The 20,273-nt window shown below is 60.2% G+C and overlaps 1 protein-coding gene and 1 long non-coding RNA gene across 2 annotated transcripts in view; both read right to left on the reverse strand.

The window, feature by feature from the left end:
* Window positions 1-1,423: 1,423 nt before the first annotated feature.
* The window catches only part of COQ8A (coenzyme Q8A), a 41,110-nt gene continuing 22,260 nt past the window's right edge, over window positions 1,424-20,273 (reverse strand). The window contains exons 5-15 of the mRNA XM_059677612.1: window positions 10,462-10,536; window positions 7,208-7,333; window positions 5,160-5,245; window positions 4,897-5,037; window positions 4,468-4,549; window positions 4,263-4,356; window positions 3,882-4,023; window positions 3,588-3,695; window positions 3,431-3,496; window positions 3,102-3,188; window positions 1,424-2,469 (exon numbers count right to left, since the gene is read on the reverse strand). Coding sequence (XP_059533595.1) covers window positions 2,185-2,469; window positions 3,102-3,188; window positions 3,431-3,496; window positions 3,588-3,695; window positions 3,882-4,023; window positions 4,263-4,356; window positions 4,468-4,549; window positions 4,897-5,037; window positions 5,160-5,245; window positions 7,208-7,333; window positions 10,462-10,536 — 1,292 coding nt within the window. The 3' untranslated portion in view covers window positions 1,424-2,184. The remainder of the gene's footprint in view (window positions 2,470-3,101; window positions 3,189-3,430; window positions 3,497-3,587; window positions 3,696-3,881; window positions 4,024-4,262; window positions 4,357-4,467; window positions 4,550-4,896; window positions 5,038-5,159; window positions 5,246-7,207; window positions 7,334-10,461; window positions 10,537-20,273) is intronic.
* On the reverse strand, window positions 16,441-20,270 carry LOC132222544 (uncharacterized). The gene is made up of 2 exons (XR_009450254.1): window positions 19,686-20,270; window positions 16,441-19,450 (listed from the first exon to the last, which is right to left on the reverse strand). It is a non-coding gene; the product is annotated as an uncharacterized LOC132222544 (long non-coding RNA).

Below are 20,273 nucleotides of genomic sequence, written 5' to 3' on the forward strand. Positions count from 1 at the left end.
GTACCCATTTGTTCTGGAGTGTTGAATTTGTTGCATGTAATTGTACATAAGTGCTCTTTAATGATGTTTTGTACTTCTTTGGTGTCGGTTGTAATGTCTTTTTCGTTCATATTTTTATTTGGGCTTTCTTAAATGAGTTTAGCTAATGGTTTGCCAACTTTAGTTTTATTTTTAAACTGTAATTTTTGTCCATTTTTTAATTTTATTTCTGCTCCGATCTTAACTATTTCCTTCCTTCCGTTTACTCTGGGCTTTGTTCTCTTTCAGGTCCTTCGCGTATAGATTTGGTTATGACTTTCCTTGCTCCCTGGGGTCGGCCTGTATGACTGGATTCCCTCGGAACTGCTTTTGCTGTGTCCTTGCTACTACCTCCCGATCCTCACTGGTTGTTTCGGAGCGTGTTGTTCAGTCTCCACATCTTTGTTTCTTCTCTGGTTTTCTTCCTGGGTGGGTTTCTAGTTTCATGCCCCTCTGGTGGCAAAAGATGCTTGATATATGACTTCAGTCTTGAATTTATTGAACCTTGTTTGGTGGCCTAGCATGTGTTCTATCCTGGAGACTGTTCTGTGTGCACATGAAAGAAAATGGGGATTCTTAAATTGATGGATGAAATGCTGACAAGGGATTGGCGGGTGGTGCTGGACCCTCAGGGCAGCAGCTGCCGTGGAGACCACGCCTTCCCGGCCCAGAGCCCAGCGTGTTGCTTATCCATCTCAACTTGCAAAGGTTTGCCTTTAGCACCGGAGGACCCGCGTGCGAACCTATTTCGGACCAAGTCTCTCCCGGTTATTTCAGCCCCGAGAACTGTGCAGGTGGTCGCGGTGTTCAGAGCCTCCACCTGAATGTTCCTGTTCCCGAGCTCGTCCCGCCGGGGAGCCACGTGTCGGGAGTTCATTTGCGGCTGATCGCACGTGGGTTTCACTGCGGTTCAGGAGCGCGGATCCTGCTGGCCGCCACTTTCCCAGTTGCCAGCATTGCTGAGTTCCAGCTTCTTGAGCAGCTGCGGCTTTTGTGTGTGGGGGTAGGGCCCTGGGGGGTGCACAGGGGAGTTGCTGGGGTGGTGATGCGGGGCTGTCCCTCCCCCCTTCCAGGCTCAGGCACGTTCAGAACCTCACGCGGGCACATGTGCAGGGCTCGCAGGAACAGGAGGCAGTGGGTGCGCACTGACCGTGGGCTCCTCACTCGTTAGGAGGGAAAGAATCCAGGCCACAACGGTAGGATGGTTTGCCTTTTTTTGAAAATACGTTTTTATTGATTTCAGAGAGGGAGAGAGAAACGTCAGGGAGTAGAGAGAATCATGGATCTGCTGCCTCCTGCACGCCCCACACTGGGGATCGAGCCTGCAGCCCGGGCCTGTGCACCGACCGGGAATGGAGCCCTGACCTCGTTCATAGGTCGCCGCTCAACCACTGCGCCACGCCGGTTGGGCTGTTTTGCTTTTATTGAAACAAGTAAATCAGACAATTACAAGAATTTTACAAAAATTAACAGCCTGTGAGGACCCCGGTCTGACCATGTGACATCTGCACGTTCGTATCACTCCACCAGGGTCCCGGTCCCGGAGGGGAAGGAGGGTCCCCACACACCATCCTCTACCCGCCCTAGAAGACCAGAGCTGTCACTCTCTCCCTCTGCTGCTCCCGACCCTACCCATGGGAGGCAGCAATTCTCCAGAAACTTCCAGTTCTCACAGAACAGCAACCAGCCAGAGAGCAGGCCTCTCTCGGGCAAACAGTACTTGTGGGCACTGCTCCTGTCCGACTCCGGATGCCCATCACAAGCTGGAGAGGAAAAGGGCAGAAAACACGCACACACCTTATAGCTCATGTTCAACAGCAGCCAAAAGGGTTCTCTATTCTCTTCCTGGTGGCAGGGATTCTCGCCTTCTGGTTAACACTCACATTAGGTACAACCCCTGTTACTAAAAGGAAATAAAATGGCCTTTTTATCTTTGTCTAGAGGATTCCAGAGGCTCAATAAACAACTGTTAGGTTCTGACAGAGGAGCTGGGGTTTCATTCTCATTCGTGCACACCTCACGCCGCACCCTCTTAGCAATAAAAACCCTGGTAAGCGCTGGCCATGGGGCTCCAGCAGCGTCCGGTCAGAGCCCGCCACCCTCCCGCGGGCAGGAGGTGAGATGGAGCGCCGCCCCCACAGCTTCCTGCCGGTCCGTGGCCGAGGGCTACTGCCCGTCCCGCCTCTTGCAGTAGCCGCTGTAGGCCTCCTCGAACATGTCCTTGCAGGGGATCTTGGCCTTCAGCTTGGAGCAGATGAGGAAGGAGCCCCCCATCTTCCGGTGCAGCGAGTAGGTCTCCTCGGGGGGCGGGATGAGCCGGTGCTTCAGCATGATGGGAATCAGGTTGTGGATCTCCTCGGTGGTGCTCTGGGTGCCAAAGTCAAAGGGCTCCTGGGAGGCGAAGGCCTTCCCCAGCGTGAGGATGGCGTCCACGTGGGCATCCTCCATGGCCTGCGGCAGAGAGGGGAGGGGTCAGCCTGCCGCCGGAAACGCGGGTGGAAGCGCACGAGTGTTTAACTTTTAACAAGATGGATCCTGGTGACGGGAGCCGGAAGCAGCGTTAACGCGTGACCTGGGCTCCGCGTGAGACAGGGACGGCGGGGCCTGCGCCCAATGCAGGAGGCGCCCCTAGAGGCACGCAGGTGCAACGTGTGTGCAAAACAGAGGGAAGCGTCTTTTCAGGCCCTGAGAACGGGCTGCCGATTCCTCCCCGCTCCTCCTCTCCCGGGAGGGCTCTCACCTAACCCCCGGACTCCAGGCGCAAGCCTCTGAGTTGCTGGAGTGAGAAGGGAAAGCCACCTTCCTGGCAGGTCCCTTAAGCACCCGCTCGGCTGCCCCAGGCCCTGCCGCTCAGAACCTCGGGCACACAGGGGCGGGGCAGGGGCTGGCTTTCAGGCACCCAGCAGCCCGGGGCTCTGCAGAGAGGGTGGCTGTCACCTCGTGTCGCCCATTTATAAACGGAGGCTCTGCTGTGACTGCAAAGGAGTTCACTGCCCCCCACACACACACCCCCCCCACCCCCCCGCAGGCCCCGGGAGTCGGCCTGGAGCGGCAGACATGCACCGCCAGGGCCACGGGCGCACCTTGACCTCGTAGCCGGTGAGGAACTTCATCTCGATGGACTTCTTCAGCACAGCTTCCCGGTCCTGGTCGGCGGCAGCCCTGATGATCTGGGCACAGAGGAGCTGCTGGGGCCAGAGCGGCCCTGCCCGCCCCCCGCACGGCCAACCAGCTCGCTGTTCCTCCCGGACCCTGGCCCCGAGGTCCCAGCGGGGCCGGGAGCCTGACGGGGCCCTGACCTCCCCAGACTGAGCACAGGACAGGGGCCTCCCTCCCTCCCTCCCTCCCTCCCAGTCCCCACCCCCAGCCCTGCCTCAGGGCCGCACGGCCAGGCCCTGCCCGCCCTCCCTACCTGGATGTAGAGGTCAGTGAACGATCTGTCAAATTCCCGAGTTGCCCCAAAGTCCAGGAGAGCCACCTGGGAAAGGGCGAGAGCAGGGGCAGGTTTGCAACTGGGGGCCGAGACCCCCGACCTCGGAGCCCCGCTCCAGCGGGCACGCAGGGCTCACCTTGTGCTGCTCAGGATCATAAAAGAAGTTGGACCAGTTGGGGTCTGTCTGCATGAAGTGGAACTCAAACAGCTCCCTTAGGCACAGGACCAGGATGTGGTGGCAGATCTGGGGGCGGGGAGAGCCCGGTGACCTGAGCGTCTAGGGCTGGGGAAGCCCGACTCCCAGCCCCACCTTCTGCCCAGATGACACTTAGTTCCAAGGGAACTACCTGGGGGCAAGGGGAGGACACGCAGCCCCGTCCCCTGAGCCACACAGGGGTCACCCAGAGGCCAAGGCCGGCTGCAGACACACCTCGTTCCGGATCTCCTGGCTCAGCCCCTCCGCCTGGTCGAGGGGGAAGCCAGACACGAGCTCTGTGGTCAGCACGTGGGGGCTGCAGAGCTCGTCCACGACCTCGGGCACGTAGAAGAAGGGGTGGTCCTTCAGCAGCTCCCTGCGGGCGGGAGTCACATGGGCCAGTTCCCCCCACACCCTCCCTGGGGGAGGCAGGCAGGACAACAGGGACTGGCCAGGTGGGACCCGCTTCTCAATGGGCAGGACCCAGGCCACAGGCACCCACCCCTCAGGACCCCTTTCCCCCCCTGGGCTGCCTGAAGACGGCCCCTCTGTCCCCTGCTGGGGAAAGCAACAGGCAAGGGGCCCACAGCCCAGCGGCCCCACCAGAAGCTGCACCTGAACTTCTTGGCACAGGCGGCCTCCCGCTTGTAGTCACACTCAAGGGCCAGCTCCCGCCTCAGCACGTCGATCAGGTGCTCGGGGAACAGGCCTGGACAAGGTAGGAGGGTGTCCGGGTGAGCTGAGGGCTCCCTAGGGAGGCCCCCGCGGGTACCCAGAGCCCATCCCAAATGCCTGCCAGAGGCCAGCAGCGAGCACAGACCTTCCGGAAGCACGTTGCTCATGTTCAGCACGGTCATGAGGTTGTTGACATCACTGTTGATGCTTTGGGCCACGCCAGGGTACTGCAGGGGGAGCAGGGGGTGTCCCATGAGCAGAGCGGGACCCCATTCCTTGGGTGAGTCACAGCTATCTACCCCTCCCTCCCACCCCGTCTCTAGGAACAGCCGCCACTCAGGGCCCAGCCTCCAGCTCAGGCCCAAAGCAGACAATCACGGTCCCGTCCTCGCCCAAGCCAAGCTCCTGGGGGCTGTTCCACCCCCACAGCCACTCACGGGGCGAACCCGCCCCAGCACCCAGTGCTGACCAGGCGCTGGGGCCAGAGACGACGACACAGACCCGCCCTGCAGGGCCCACACCACGGCCCGGCTCCCCGCGCAGCCCCTGTGGACGAGTGCACCCCAGCGCCTACCTGGATCTTCATGGCCACCTCACGCCCGTCCTTCATGCGGGCCAGGTGCACCTGCCCGATGGAGGCGGCTGCGAAGGGCCGCTCCTCGAAGTACTCCAGCTTGTCCCTCCAGTTGGGGCCCAGGTCATTGTTGAGAGTTTTCTGGAGGGAGAGGCCAGGGAGGGACCGTCAGCCCAGCCCGGCCCCTCCCAGGAGGCCCCGCAGCTCCTCTGCAAGGAGAGGGCGGCCTGGAGCAGCCCAGGCCCCGGCACCGCCCGCCTCACCGTCATCTGTTTCAGGGGCATGAAGTCCGCGCTCTGCCGCACCCGCTCGAAGATCTTGGCCAGGTGGGGGTTGATGAAAGCATCGTCTGGAAGGCACCGGAGAAGTCAGATTGCAGAGGGCTGGCCCCTGGGGAGGCGCGCAGGCCAGGAACAGTGCGGCCACCGCACGCACCCTGCCCCGTGCGGTCTCCTGGGAGATGCTGCTCGGCCCCCTCACACAGGAGCCCAGGCCCAGGGCCACCAGCAGGCCCCGCCCAGCTTCTTCCTCGCACCCTGGCAGCACGTCCCACCCGGCACACAGGTGGACAGCAGCCTCAGAGGGACAGACGCTGACCTGGGTGTGCAGCGCCCTCAGCCCCTCCCCCCTCTCCCACGAGGCTGACGACAGGCCGCATGGCTCTCTGAACCCACCCAGTGACCTCAGAAGGTGCGCTTCTTAGAAGTAACAGCCGTAGCTTTTCACAATGATAAAAAATAAATTTAGGAAATAAAGGATAAAAATGTGTAAAATACCCACAAGCTGGTCACCTGCGGGGAGTTACTCTTTATCTTTCTGACCCTTTTCCCGGGTCCCATCCAGAGCACTGCCCCGAGCTGCTCAGCCGTTACTGGATGTTCTGCAACGGCGGCCGGGGGGAGCCGCCCCCCTCCCCCCCCCCCCTCCCCCGGCCCCCCCCCCGCCCCCCCCGCCCCCGCCCCCCCCCTCCCCCCCCCCCCCCCGGCCCTGCTGCTGCTTCCCTGGCTTCAGCTCTGGTAACAGTCACGCCCTGAAGGACGTCTCGGTCCATGACCCCATGGCACCATGAGGTCCTAATGGAGCTAAAGAATCCCCATCACCTAGTGACCTCACAGCCGCCATGACCGGGTAGCCAAGGCCTGCTTCACGCTTGTGGTGATGCTGGTGTCAACGGACGGGCACACACAATACGGCAGTTTGTCGTACTCGATCGTAAGGGGCGGCTGCTGCCTTACGTGTGTGCTACACTCTCTACTTATCACAAGAAGCTCGCTCTGTCTCACACAGGATGCCGGCCCTGGCAGGGTAGCTCAGTGGGTTAGAGCATCATCCACATCCACCAAGGTTGTGGGTTCGAGCCCTGGTCAGGGCACAGACAAGAATCAACCAATGATGCATCAGTAAGTGGAACAACAAATCCAGGTTTCTCTCTAAAACCAGCAAATAAAACCTCAAACAGCACCCAGGTTACGCCAGCAGCAGCCCCACACGTCCGTGCTGACACCTGATGGCATCACCTTCTGTGCTGGCTCGGTCTCGTGTTGTTCTGTGCGGGAGCGTGTGGAACAGGCGTGGGGCCAGGAGCCGGAGGCTGAACTGACTACACTTGTGGTGTCCGCCCGGTGGCACCGCCTCAGAGGCTGTTCCCAGAACGTGTCCCCGTGACTAAGCGCACGTGACTGCCGTGCGAGCGATGAACCCGCGACGGCCCCGCCGCCGAGTGCTGACCGTCCGCCAGGCTTCCCCCGGCGTCACTGGGCGTGGGCGCCTGAGGCGGGCCGAGCATCACCAGACATCAGCTAAGCGCCGCTACGCGTCCGCACCGCCCGGCAGCACCACTGTGCCCGCCGCCTGCCCGAGCGCCTGTCCCGCTGGCCGTTCCACGAGCCCATCCAGCTGCTGGGGCGAGAGCCTTGGGGTCACCTGCTCCCACTCGAGAGCTGGCCTCTGGGGCGTCCCACCCTCTGCTCGTGGGGCCACACGGCGCCGGGCTGTTCGGCTGCCTTCCCTCCTTGGGCCACGTGCTCCTCGCCTCCAACACCAACTGGCAGGACCGCGAGCCCTCCTTCCAGCTCCCTCCAACCAACACGGGGGGGGGGGGGGGGGGACGGGGGCGACAGCAGCCAGACTCGTCCACTTCTGAGAGGCCATGACCCCCTCTAGACGTCTCTGCTCCCAGAAGGAAGGTGACTGGGCTCCTGTTTCAGACCCTGTTTAGGCGTCCCTGCTGGCACCAGCCAGGATGGAGCAAGAGGAGCCGTGAGGAGCCCCCCCGACCCCCCCAGGTCCGGCGCCAGGCGGGGCCACTCACCCTGGATGCTCAGCATCTGGCCCAGCTTGAGCGCAGCCCCGCGCACCTTGCACAGCGTGCTCACGATGCGCTCCGCGTTGGCCTCTGACAGGAAGGGGCTGGAGTCCAGCACCGCCTTCTTCCCCCCTGTGGGCAGAGCCAGGTCATCAAGGCACCACCACCCTCTCCGAGGGCCAGGGCTCGCCGGGGGCCGCCGGGCAGGTGCGGGGCCCGAGGACCCCTGGGCACACCCCAGCCCACGGCCAACTGGCTGTCTGGGGCCAACACCACCACCCCCATCCTCCTTGGTAAACGCAGAGGCAGGAACATCAGGGTGGGGGGGATTTTTAGTGCCGTTTGAAAAAGCCCAACACGGAGCCTGACCAGTCTCCCTCCTGGATGCCCGTCAAACCCCAAGAGCAATACAACTTCCACACCCGCCTCCCTGCCTTGGGGACACGCCGGCACCGCCGACCCCCCCCCCACACACACACCCCCGTGCCTGGGCCTGCGGAGGGCACGCTGAAGGGCAGTCAGCTGGAGCTGGGGACAGGCACTGGGAGGAAGGGACCCAAGGCACAGTGCCAGGCCAGGAGGACAGAGGTCGCCCAGCACGTTCACCACAGGGCCAGTTGGCTCAGGGAGGGGAGCTCAGGGTCAAGGACAGCACTCGCCCGCTGTGCCTGCCTCTCCCCTCTGCCCAGAGGCCCCTGCAGCGACCTCAGGGGTACGCGGCGATGACTCAATGGGGCTGCAGGGGGGCCAGCCAGCGCCCAGTGCCGTCTCCACCTCAGTGGCCCTAAACACCAGTCTGCCCGTGTCCTGGGGGGGAGGCGTGCTCGGCGCCCCCTCTGCCCTCCCAGCTCCTCAGCACCGTTCAGTCCCGCAGCCTGTGGCGCTCGGTGCTCTCCTGCCTGCTGTCCTGGGAACCCAGTCAGGTGCCTGGCCCAGCCCTCAGGGGACTGAGCTGGGTCCCAAGGAGGGAACAGGAGAGGTGGCTGCAGGGGAAACCCCGCCCCTGCCCCAGGGACTGTGTCCAGCCCAGCCTGGACGGAGTGGGGTGCACAGGGTGGGGTGCAGTTTGCAGAAGAGAAGCCCCAAAGAGAACACGAGCATCTGCCAGCCTCAGGGCAGCCCTGCCGCTCACTTAGGAGTGAGGCTCACTCCTGGGTCCCGGGCGGCAGGGGTCCCGGGCGGAAGGGGGTCCCAGGCGGCAGGGGTCCCGGGCGGCAGGGGTCCCGGGCGGAAGGGGTCCCGGGTCCCGGGCGGCAGGGGGTCCCGGGCGGCAGGGGGTCCCGGGCGGCAGGGGTCCCGGGCGGAAGGGGGTCCCGGGCGGCAGGGGGTCCCGGGCGGAAGGGGGTCCCAGGCGGCAGGGGTCCCGGGCGGCAGGGGGTCCCGGGCGGCAGGGGGTCCCGGGCGGCAGGGGTCCCGGGCGGAAGGGGTCCCGGGTCCCGGGCGGCAGGGGGTCCCGGGCGGCAGGGGGTCCCGGGCGGCAGGGGTCCCGGGCGGCAGGGGGTCCCGGGCGGCAGGGGTCCCGGGCGGCAGGGGGTCCCGGGCGGCAGGGGGTCCCGGGCGGCAGGGGTCCCGGGTGGCAGGGGGTCCCGGGCGGCAGGGGGTCCCGGGCGGCAGGGGGTCCCGGGCGGAAGGGGGGTCCCGGGCGGCAGGGGGTCCCGGGCGGCAGGGGTCCCGGGAGGGTGAGCCATGTCAGCTCTGCAGGGAGAGACCGAGCTGCTGGGGGTCAGGGGCAGCCGTGGGCAGGGCTCCAGAACGGCTGCACCAAGAAGAGTCCCCAGATCACAGCCCGGCTACGGCTCTGTCGCCAGCGGGGACACGGCTGGTGCTGAGAGTAACGAGGAGCCGGGCAGAGCGTGGTGGGCCTGCCCCCCAGGAGGGCCTCCTCCAGGCGGAGCTGGCCTGGCTGGTCAGCGCCCTCCAGGCCACGGCATCGCAGGCCTGTCCTGAGAGCCGGGGCAGAGCTGGGGGGCTGCCAGCCCCTCCTACCTGGCCTGAGCCCGCCCTCTGGCTCCTGGGCCTTGACCTCCAGCCAAGGTCACTGCTTCCCTGACAAAGGACACCCGCTTGAGCCTGGAGCCAGCCCTAGCCCCCTCCCCGCCCAGACCTGCTGGGAGAGGACGCCCGCCGCGGGGGAGGGAGGGTGCTGCTCGGGAAGGTGGCTGCTCGCCCCAGAACGCCAGGCCTCGTGTCCAGTGTCTCCAACATTAAAAACACTCCCGCTAAGTCCCCTGTCCCCAGCCCCTTCCAAGGACACACGGTGCCCCGTCCTCGGGCTGTGGGGACCGCCTGCTGCCTTCCCTCTGGGAGGCTCCCTGACCCACGAGAGGGTCTGGCGAGTGAAGAGGGGCCACGCCTGTGACTGGCAGGCCCCTCAGAGCCCAGCCCTGAACTGGCAGCCAGGGCAACAGGGACAGGACAGGGGGTGTCACGGGGGTCCTCCTGGAAGGGAGAGGAGGTGTCAGATACTGGAAAGAGCTGACATCTCCCGGAGAGACGCATGTTCTGACCTGACCCCTGGCTGACCCCGGAAGGCAGGGGACAGGTTCATGACCTTTGCCTCAGAGATGGAGGGCCCTGTGGGATCTGTCCCAGCAGCACCCACTCCCCTCAGCCGCAGGAGAGCAGGGGCGGGGCTGGGCCGAACCTCAGCTCCACTGGAGGGGCCAGGGCGGCGGGGTGGGCCAGGATGGTGGGATGGGCCAGGGCGGCAGAGTGGGCCAGGATAGTGGGGTGGGCCAGGGCGGTGGGGAGTGGGCCAGGATGGCGGGGTGGGCCAGGGCAGCGGGTGGGCCAGGGCGGCGGGGTGGGCCAGGGCAATGGGGTGGGCCAGGGCAGCGGGTGGGCCAGGGCGGCGGGGTGGGCCAGGGCAGTGGGGTGGGCCAGGATGGTGGGGTGGGCCAGGGCGGCGGGGTGGACCAGGGCGGTGGGGGTGGGCCAGGATGGTGGGGTGGGCCAGGGCGGCGGGGTGGGCCAGGGCGATGGGGTGGGCCAGGGCGGCGGGGTGGGCCAGGGCGGCGGGGTGGGGCCAGGGCGGTGGGGGTGGGCCAGGATGGCGGGGTGGGCCAGGGCAATGGGGTGGGCCAGGGCAGCGGGGGGGCCAGGGCGGTGGGGGTGGGCCAGGACGGCGGGGTGGGCCAGGGCGGGGGGCAGGCCAGGGCGGGCCAGCACTGGAGCAGAGCCGCCTTCAGCCACCAGTGAGCGTGCCCCAGAGGGGACCTGAGGGCCCCAGAACACAGGTGGGACGTCAGGGCCCAGCTCACCTGAGGAATCCTCAGAGCGGAGGGTCTTCTTGGCGACTTCAGCCAGGGCTCCAAAGCCCAGACCCACAGCCAGACCTGGAAGGAGGAGGGGAGGGCGCTGGGCATTTGCATGGGAGCCGGCTGCTGCCCACTGGCCTCCGCCCACAAGGCCCCTCCCCCACCTACACACACACACACACACACACACACGCACGCACGCACGCACGCACACGCACACCCCTCAGCTTCCCAAGGACCCTCGAATACACTCCAGACCATTTTTTTTAATCCTCACCAGAGGACATGCTGGGAGGGATGGAGGAATGGAGGGAGGAAAAGAGAAACAGAGAAAGGGAGAGGGGTCGGAGGGAGGGAGAGAAAGAGAAAGAGAAGGGGGGCATCGAAATGAGAGGAACATCCATCGGTAGCCTTCCACACGCACCCCAACTGGGGATCAAACCAAAACCCAGTGTGTGCCTTGACCAGGGACTGAACCGACAACTCTTCGGGGCACAGGACGACGCTCAGAGGACAAAAACGTAGGGACACACTTATCTGTTGTTTTCAGAGAAGATCTGGCAGGTGCATTTGGTGAAGTTTCATCTGTCCCCACCCCATCACCTTTGCTCATGTACAGGCGATGGGACACACAAACACCCCAGGACAACACACAACAGAGAACGAGGCTGCGAGGACCCAGCCCAGGGGAGAGGGGCCAGGAGCGGGCGCCCGTGGGAGGCAGCCCCGCCTGTGCCGTCTGGGGGTAGAGGCTCAGGTCCTCAGAGCCCTGACCGTGCTGCTCGGAGGGGACCACACGACAGGCCCTGACGCAACAGCTGCAGCGACTGGGAATGTTCTGCAAAAGCAAAAGGAGGGGGGTCCCCAATCCAAACTGGGAGACGCACAGGAATTCAGGCTGCAGCCCTCACGCAGGCACCGACAGCGGTCGCAGCCCTCCCTCTCCCTTTTGCAATCTTCTAGATCCAAGTTCATCAGGGCCTGCTGTGCCCAGAGGGAGGCAGGGAAGCAATGGTCTCAACTGCCCAGGGAGGCCTGCCTGGAGCCTCCCCTCCACTTTCTAACAGGTCTAGCTGCTGGGGGTGGGGTGGGGGCGGGAGGCACATGAGCAGCGAGGGAATGAGCACACAGACGACAGCAGAGGCCCTGGAAGACACTGAAGAGGCCCTCGGGCCAGGGGGCCTCGGAGAGCACAGCCCGGGGCCAGGGGCCAGGGGCGGAGGGAGCAGCACAGGGGACAGCCTCACCCTGGGTGCTCTGATGAACCGGTAAGGAAACCTGCACACATCTCCCAAATTTTATAAAAAATAAAAGTTCCTGCCTCATAGTCACTGGAGATTGAACACCTGAACAAAGTCCTAAGGTGCTTCCAGTGGGGCTGGCACAGGTGCTGCCATAATAGTGTTTGCTGTTATTACTGTGGCTCCTATCCAAATGGCCAGACCAGTCCTGTCCAAAGGAAATGCCATGTCAGCCACACAGGGAATATTTTTACAAGCAAAAAGCACGTAAAATGAATGCTAACATATATTTTAAACCAGTTTATCCAAAACGTTATCATTTCAACAAGTACTCAGTATAAAAATTATTAGCGCCCTAGCCCGTTTGGCTCTGTGGATAGAGCGTCGACCTGTGGACTGAAGGGTCCCGGGTTGGATTCCGGTCAGGGCACATGCCCAGGTTGCAAGCTCAATCCCCAGTGTGAGGCATGCGGAAGGCAGCTGATCAATGATTCCCTCTCATCGTTGATGTTTCTCTCTCTCTCCTTCTCCCTTCCTCTCTGAAATCAATAAAAATGTTTTAAATTATTGGACATGTTTTACATTGTGTGTCTCGCCTGAGCCTGGATCAGTCTGGACCAGCCACATTTCACGTGCGCGGCACCCGTGTGGCTGGCGGCTGCAGCGCGGGACAGTCCGGGGCCACAAGAGGCCGTGCTCTGCGACCACAGAAAGAAGCCACCGCCATCTGGGTGCCCTCGGGCCCACCAAGGACATCTTGGTGGACTGGCATGCAGGTGCCAGAACCTGTTTTCCCTCTGGCGGTCACTGGGCACAGCGCTGGGAGCCTCGTCTCCAATCAAACATTAACTCTCCTGCCCACCCCTCACATTATCTGACTTAGGAAAACAAACGATAGTAACCTTCAAACTCTAGCAAGTTTCACTAGTGTCTGCATCTAGATTTTTCTCTGCCTAGATCCAGTCCAAAGAGCCTGGCCATTGGGAACAGATACTACGGGTGTGTGTGTGTGTGTGTCTGTGAGTGTATGTGTCTCTGTATCTCTGTGTGTCACTGTGTGAGTGTGTCTCTGTGTGTCTGTGTCTGTGTGCACGTGTGTTTGTGTGTGTCTGTGTCTGAGCGTGTGTGTCTCTCTCTGTGTATGTGTGTCACTGTGTGAGTGTGTCTCTGTGTGTCTGTGTGCACGTGTTTCTGTGTCTGTGTGTGTGTGTCTCTGTGTCTGTGTGTGTGTCACTGTGTGTCTGTGTGTTTCTGTGTGTGTGTATGTCTCTGTGTGTGTCTCTTTGTGTGTGTGTGTGTGTGTGTGTGTGTGTGTGTATATATCTGTGTATGTGTCCCCAGCGTGGGGGCGGGGGGTGCTGAGCCCCTCTTTCGGCAGGCAGAGGCCTCCTGCTGGGCCCCCTCAGATGCTTGGTCAAACTGTTCCCTGGCCGTCTCTAGGCTGCAGGTCGGAGCCCAAACTCTCCAAGGCCCAGGGCCTGTCATCAAATCACTGAACAAGAGAACAAGGTGGTCTCAGGCTCCTGCTGTGGCCCGACAAGCTCCCTCAGGACCGGCCCAGGGCCAGGCCCGCCAGGCAGCCCTGACCTTGGCCTCAAGAGCTCCTGTGTGTGACAGAAACGGTGGCTCCTGCCAAGCCGAGAGCAGTTCCCAGAACTCTGCTGCGGGGCAAGGCCAGACCCAGCTGGATCCTCCTCCTGTCAGAACGGGCGCCTCCGCCCGGATCCTCCAGGTCCTGGGGCGGACACCCAGAGCTCCTGCTGGCTCTCCGTCCCCTGTGGCCCCTCGGCCCCCAGCACCGGAGCCCTCGGGACGGCACGCCTCCCCCCCCCACTTTCTGAGTCCTCCTCTGGCCCAGCCTGGCTGCACCGTCTGCTCGGATCCCGAAGGAGAACCAGCGTGGAGCCCGACTAGCCCCAGCCTGGCCTCCGTCCCAGCCGGTGAGAAGGCGCCAGCTCCTTCTAAGAAAGTTCCTGACATTCCCATTTCCCTCACAAACGGAAGTTTAGTCAAGAAACGGGGTGGGGAGAGGGGTCGGAGCGGGGCTCTCCCCCCGGCCGGGATCTGGGAGCCTAGGCCCAGCCTGGCCCCGGCCGCCCGGAAGTCCCTCTGGGGTCCCAGAGCCCAAGTGGCCCTTCCTGGAGCAGCCACTGGGCTTCTGGCCAGACACGCTCCAGGGCTAAGAAAAGGAGACAATGAGACGCCTTCTAACCACAGCGCGTTGGTGAGGGGCCTGGGGAAGGTGCCGCAGGAGCAGGAAGTGAGTGAGGAAAGGTTCTCGCGGACCCCAGGCTCCACAGGGTAGCGACAGGCGCGGGCGCTTCCGTGTGACGCAGGGCGCGTGCACAGCGACAGCACAGGGCACTCCCGCGGCCTGACAGCGGAGCCCCGTCTGGGTTAGCACATCTAAGGATCCTGAGCTGGCAGCAAGTCCACAAAGCAGAGGTAATTCAGTCCCCTCTCTGCATCGCTGCGACCTCCCTGCCCGGCCCTTGGAGCAGAGGCCCTGTGGGGGGGCACAGCCCACAGCACAGGAGGAAGGGGACAGGGAACCGCAGGAGGAAGGGGACAGGGAGCCGCAGGAGGAAAGGGACAGGGAGCCACAGGAGGAAGGGGACAGGGAGCCGCAGGAGGAAGGGGACAGGGACCCGCAGGAGGAAGGGGACAGGGACCCGCAGGAGGAAGGGGACAGGGACCCGCAGGAGGAAGGGGACAGGGAGCCGGAGGAAGAAGCTCCCTGGAGGGCGTTCCGTAGGTTCTCTGGGGCTGGCCCTCCCCACTGGGTAGGGGAGGACCTAACACACACTCTGCTGGCTGCAGGGGACAGGGCACAGGTACAGGCAGCTGGTCAGACTGCCATCTGTGAGAGGGGTCCCTGGGCGAGTGGGGCGTGGCTCAGCCTGTCATCTGTAACTGGAGACAAGAACTGCCTGACCCTCCTCCCGCCCTCAGAGGGAAAAGGACACACAGAACCCTTTAAGCCTGGCCTGCCCAGGGCGCGGAACGTCTTGTCCCACAGCAGCCCTCCTGGCTGCCCAGCGAGCCGAGCCGGGAGGAGCTCGGGGCTGGGGGAAAGGCTGCACAGCACGTGCCCTCGGGAATCAGGCAAGGAAACTGGTGTCACTAAGTGCCAGCCCACGAGGGGCCAGAGTGAGTCCGGCCCTGGACACCGCCCTGTCAGCCCAGGACCTGGTCTCCAGCCACCAGGAACAGCAAGTGCCCCATCAATATTGTGTGGGGAAGCCTGACCTTAGACAAGGCAACAGAGGGCAGTGTGCCAGGTCAGAGCACACAGCGCTGCTGCTGGAGGCACCAACACTCTCCCCTCCCGCCCTGCCCCCTGCCCCCCCGCCCCACTGCAGGCTGACTCTGCAGGCCCAGGGGTCGCCATCAGCGTCTAGACACAGAGATGGTGGGGCTGAATCTATCACAAACTCAGTGACTCAACTGACTTTCCTTTTATCTTGGAATCATGGCTAAAATATCCTTTTAAAAGATCCATAAGCAGGGCGGGATGGGGGCGGGAGGGCCAGGGCCAGCCGGGGAGGGCTGCCCAGGCAGCACTGTCCCCCTCCCCACTATGGCCGCCCCGTCCCCCCCATGACCACCTTTATAAGCTATGAAGGTGCTGGCATCGTACACCCACTGCATGCCCTTGGGCCCCAGCGTACTCGCCGCGCGTCACTTGTGCCAGGACAGACCCTACCCCAGGGCTCTGCACCAGATCAGAACGTCAGCTAACGGCCAACCACTGCCAGCCCTCGCCTCCCACCCACGTGGTTTGCAACTGGGCTTGAGAGAGAGAGCAAGGCTTGGAGCACATCATGATTCACCATTCTTGGTGCCGGCCATTGGCACCTGCCTTACCACCTCCTCAGTAACAGAGAAAGAGAAAGACCCCAAGTACTGGAGAGACCAAGCTCAGCAGACCCTGAAAAACGCCGAGCCTTCAGAACCTTAACACCAACATGGCTAAGAATACCATCCTGTTCCTGGCAGATGGGATGGGCGTCGCCATGGTGATGACCACCCACATCCTCAAGGGCCAGCTGCACCACAACCCTGGGGAGGAGACCAGGCTGGAGACGGACAAGTTCCCGCACGTGGCCCTCTCCAAGACATACACCACCAACGCTCAGGTTCCCAAAGCGCAGGCACTGCCACTGCCCACCTGTGTGGGTGAAAGCCAATGAGGGCACCATCGGGTGAGCGCGGCCACCCAGCACTCCCACTGCAACATCCCTCAGGGGAACGAGGTCTATCCCTGCAGGGAGCGGGCCTAAGCTATCAGTCAGACATCCCCTGAGGGCTCCCAGACTGCAAGAGGGCTCAGGCTGAGCTGAGGGGGACCCCGGGGGACCCCCCCCCCCCGCCCAGTGCCTCTAGTTTATTAATAAAAAGCCCTGGCTGAATAGTTCAGTTAGAGGGAGCGTCATCCTGATACACCAAAGTTGTGGGTTGGATCTCAGGGCACAAAAAATCAACCAACCTATATATATAAAAGGCTAATATGCTAAGTGTCTGTCTGGGTAATGACGTCACATAGCAACACACCGATTCCTCTCCCTAGCGACTAGCCTCCTTGCACGTTCTTCAGCCCAGGAACACGGCTTGCTTTATAGCCAGGTGGAAACATTTTACACTGTAACCACATGTCTGTGAAGCATGTTCCCATGCCTCATCTCATTTGATCCTCACAGAAGTCCTGGAGCAGGTAGATAGGAGACTTGGTGGAATCCTATTTTCTTTTCATTGGCCAGAAAACGGAGATTTAGAAAGCTTAGAAACTTGACCCGACTGAAAAGAAGAAATGGTGGACCTTGAAAATGACTTCAGGTTTTCTCACTGCACAGAATATAGTCAAACACTGCTGCAGTTCAATATTTTACCCTTTGTTCTCCCTGTGTGATCTACAATAATAATCTGCTTCATGCTGATATTTACTGCTGTGTTGCTGACAATTACCTGAAAGAGAAGCTGGGGTGCTTCACTGGGCTGGAAAAAGTTTAGCTACATCAGAAGGCAGGTCTAATTAAGCAAGTGTATCTATATATATAAAAGGCTAAGTTGACTCACACATGTGCAATACATAAAGCTCTCGTTGGCGCCAATTGCACGTGTGTGTTTCTATCTGTCATTGTCAATCGTGAATTTGGTTGACACTCCTATTATAGAGAAAGGGCGAATAGCGATATTAAAATATTTCTTCTAATCCTTTTAGTGGAAACAACTAATCGATCTCTCTCTTTCTCTCTCTCTCTCTCTCTGAAATGAATTTAAAAAGAAAGTAATGTTACCCAACTAATAGCCACTGTGCAAAGCAGGGAACGAACTATGCCAAGTCTTCTGGGGAGCAGGGACCACTGGAGGCCACCAAAGCAGTGATTCTCAAACTCCTTCTGGTAGAGGCACCCCAGGACCTTATGTTCTGTGTAACCCACCCTTCTCTTCTGTTAATACTGTTCAATATTAAAAGTGTTTTTACAGAAGAGGAATTGTTAACTGATATGTAGCCCATGGCTAAGCAGCATATTTGTGTCAGAGTTCAGAAAGCAGCTCCAGCAACCAGACATTCTGGCTCCAGGACACTTGCTGACTCTCAACCATAAAAACGGGACCTTGCCCTGACCAGTTTGGCTCAGTAGGTAGAGCGTCGGCTTGCAGACCAAAGGGTCCCGGGCTCAATTCCAGTCAAGGGCACGTACCTCGGTTGCAGGCTCCTCCCTGGCCCAGGCCCTGATCAGGGCTCGCACAGGAGGCAACCAAGCGATGTAGTTCTCTCACATCAATATTTCTCTCTGTCTTTCCCTCTCACTTCCACTCTCCCTAAAATCAATGGAAAAATATCCTCGAATGAAGATTAAGAATAAATAAATAAATCCTATATAATAAAAGCCTAATGTGCAAATTGTCCCCTTGGGCAGTCGTTGGACCAGGAGTTTGACTGCTCGCTATGACATGCGCTGACCACCAGGGGGCAGCATAAAACATGGCGGATGTTGGCGACATGGCGCTGGCAATGGACAGCAGCAAAGGCGCTGCCAGCTTCAATGGGCCCCAATAACAGTGGGACCGCGGTGGAATGGTAGAGCAGGTGAGGGGGCAGCGCCAGGCCACGGTGGGGTTCCAGGCGGGGCTGCAGGGCTGCAAGGCTGGGGGCACAAGCTAGGGCCCAATCCCCACAGGCCACCCCGAGGGACCCCACCCATGCATGGATTCATGCATTGGGCCTCAAATAAATAACTAAATAACTAAATACATACATACATACCTGACTTCTGCTCAACCAGTTTTAAGATAATCATTAGACTGGACTGTGCTGACTTACATGAAGAGAACTCTGAATGCCCCTGATTTCTTTCTTTTCCTCCTCTCCCTCCTAATAAAAACCCAAGCCTACACTGAGATGTTAAGATGGTCTTTGGGACGGGAGTCACCATCTTCTGAGGCTGCTGGCACTTGAATAGACCATCTTTCCTTACATCAGCCCCTGTCTCTTGAGTACTGGCTTTCAAAGTGGCAGGCAGCCAGACCTGAGTTTGGTGTCACTGTGAGGAACTGTCTGAAATGCTAACTCAAGAAAAACAAGGCAACAAAAGTAGACGACACTTTACACTAGACTGTAGCAACAGATGTCCAATTTTAAGTTAGCCCTGTACAAGAAGACCTTACGGTTAAGAAAATTCTATCTGATTAACGCAGTCTGCTCTGCACATTAAGAAGACAGTCACCCCTTTAGGGTTGGTGCCCAGACACCTCCCAGAAATTAAAAAAATATATATATACACACACACATATATACACACATATACATATACATTAGAAGCCCCGTGCACAAATTCGTGCACAGTGGCGTCCCTCGGCCTGGCCTGCAGGATCAGGCCGAAACCGGCTCTCCAACATCCCTGAGGGGTCCTGGATTGTGAGAGGGTGCAAGTGAGGCCAAGGGACCCCACCGGTGCACGATCGGGGCTGGGGAGGGACACGGGAGGTTGGTCAGCTGGGGAGAGACCACGGAAGGGCTCCAGGGCATGTCCGCCCATCTTGCTCAGTCCCGATTGACCAGACCCCAGAGCAAGCTAACCTACCTGAGCACCTACCCCCTGGTGGTCAGTGCACATCATAGCAAGCAGCTGAGCAGCCTTAGCATATTATTAGCATATTACATTTTGATTGACTAAATGGCCGACCGGACACTTAGCATATTAGGCTTTTATTATATAGGATTTTTTTTTTAAGATAGCCAGCCATCAATATTAGGACTCACTCCTGGGTCCAGCTCCCGGAGCACAGAGCCAATCCTAACAACGAGTAGAATGTGGCTTCCAAAAGAGAAGAGACAACAGAGAACAGTATGTATATACATGGGAGGGGAGATGTATAATCCAGCCCAAGCAAAGGAACAAGCAGGTAGCCACCCAATCGTGACCATTCATGGCCACTCAGCACTGGCAGCATGAACCACAGGCCTCTGTTAGACACAGCCTTGCAAATAGCCACTTGCCCAAGGCTCATATGCAAACTGAGTTCATTAACTTTCTGGAGAGCCTTCTGAGGACAGCCAAGCTTTAGAGGAATGTGCTCCCAGTCACTGTCTGAAAGTATACCATTACAAAGGAGATGGTGTTTTCAATAGGAACGTCTTAGTCGGTAATTCAGCAACAGATGTGACAAGACAATGTCAGAAAGGCAGATACAACTGCTGTAAGCCTTCACTATAAAATGATCCTTCAATGCCAAAACCGGTTTGGCTCAGTGGATAGAGCGTCGGCCTGCTGACTGAAGGGTCCCAGGTTCGATTCTGGTCAAGGGCATGTACCTTGGTTGCGGGCACATCCCCAGTGGGAGATGTGCAGGAGGCGGCTGATCGATGTTTCTCTCTCATCGATGTTTCTAACTCTCTATCTCTCTCCCTTCCTCTCTGTAAAAAATCAATAAAATATATTTTAAAAAAAAAAAAGATCCTTCAATGCTGACAAAGAGCACAGGTGTGCTGGGCACAATGGCTACTCAAACCCCCAAAGAAAAGGACAAATAAAGCCCACAGCTCTACGGCATCTTAGAATGGACTTGGAATGCCAGCAGCTCAGGGCCTTGGCACCTCATTATCATTACTGACGCCCCACTAGCCTATGGGGATCCGGCAAATGGGTCTCCAAACGGCTGGTTCCCGGAACAAACACCACTCTGTCTAGTCAGCCACACGGGCCCAGCGAGGAGCTCCCTCACTACCCGGCCTCCTTCCTGCAGAGGCCTCCACAGGGCTGAACGGCGGGGAGGCCGAGGTAGTAGGAGAAGCTGAAGCTGCAGACACTGAACCCCAACTTGGCCTGAGAAGCCAAGCTGCGGCTCACCATGTGGCATCAGCCACACAACCCCTAGGGTGAGCTTAGGCACCGTGGATTCCAGTAACTGAATCATCCACCCTGGGAACATCCAGGAGCCCGTACTACTGCCCCAGGATACCTGTGGGCCCGCCCTCTGCCACCTCCATGCTGGGGCCAGGGTAGGCCAGCCCCACTCAGCCAGGACTGGCATGCCAGGGCAGGTGAGGGCACAGACACACAGCCACCT

The sequence above is a fragment of the Myotis daubentonii genome, chromosome 20 (assembly GCF_963259705.1).
Source record: "Myotis daubentonii chromosome 20, mMyoDau2.1, whole genome shotgun sequence".
In the NCBI taxonomy this organism is placed as follows: Eukaryota; Metazoa; Chordata; class Mammalia; order Chiroptera; family Vespertilionidae; genus Myotis; species Myotis daubentonii.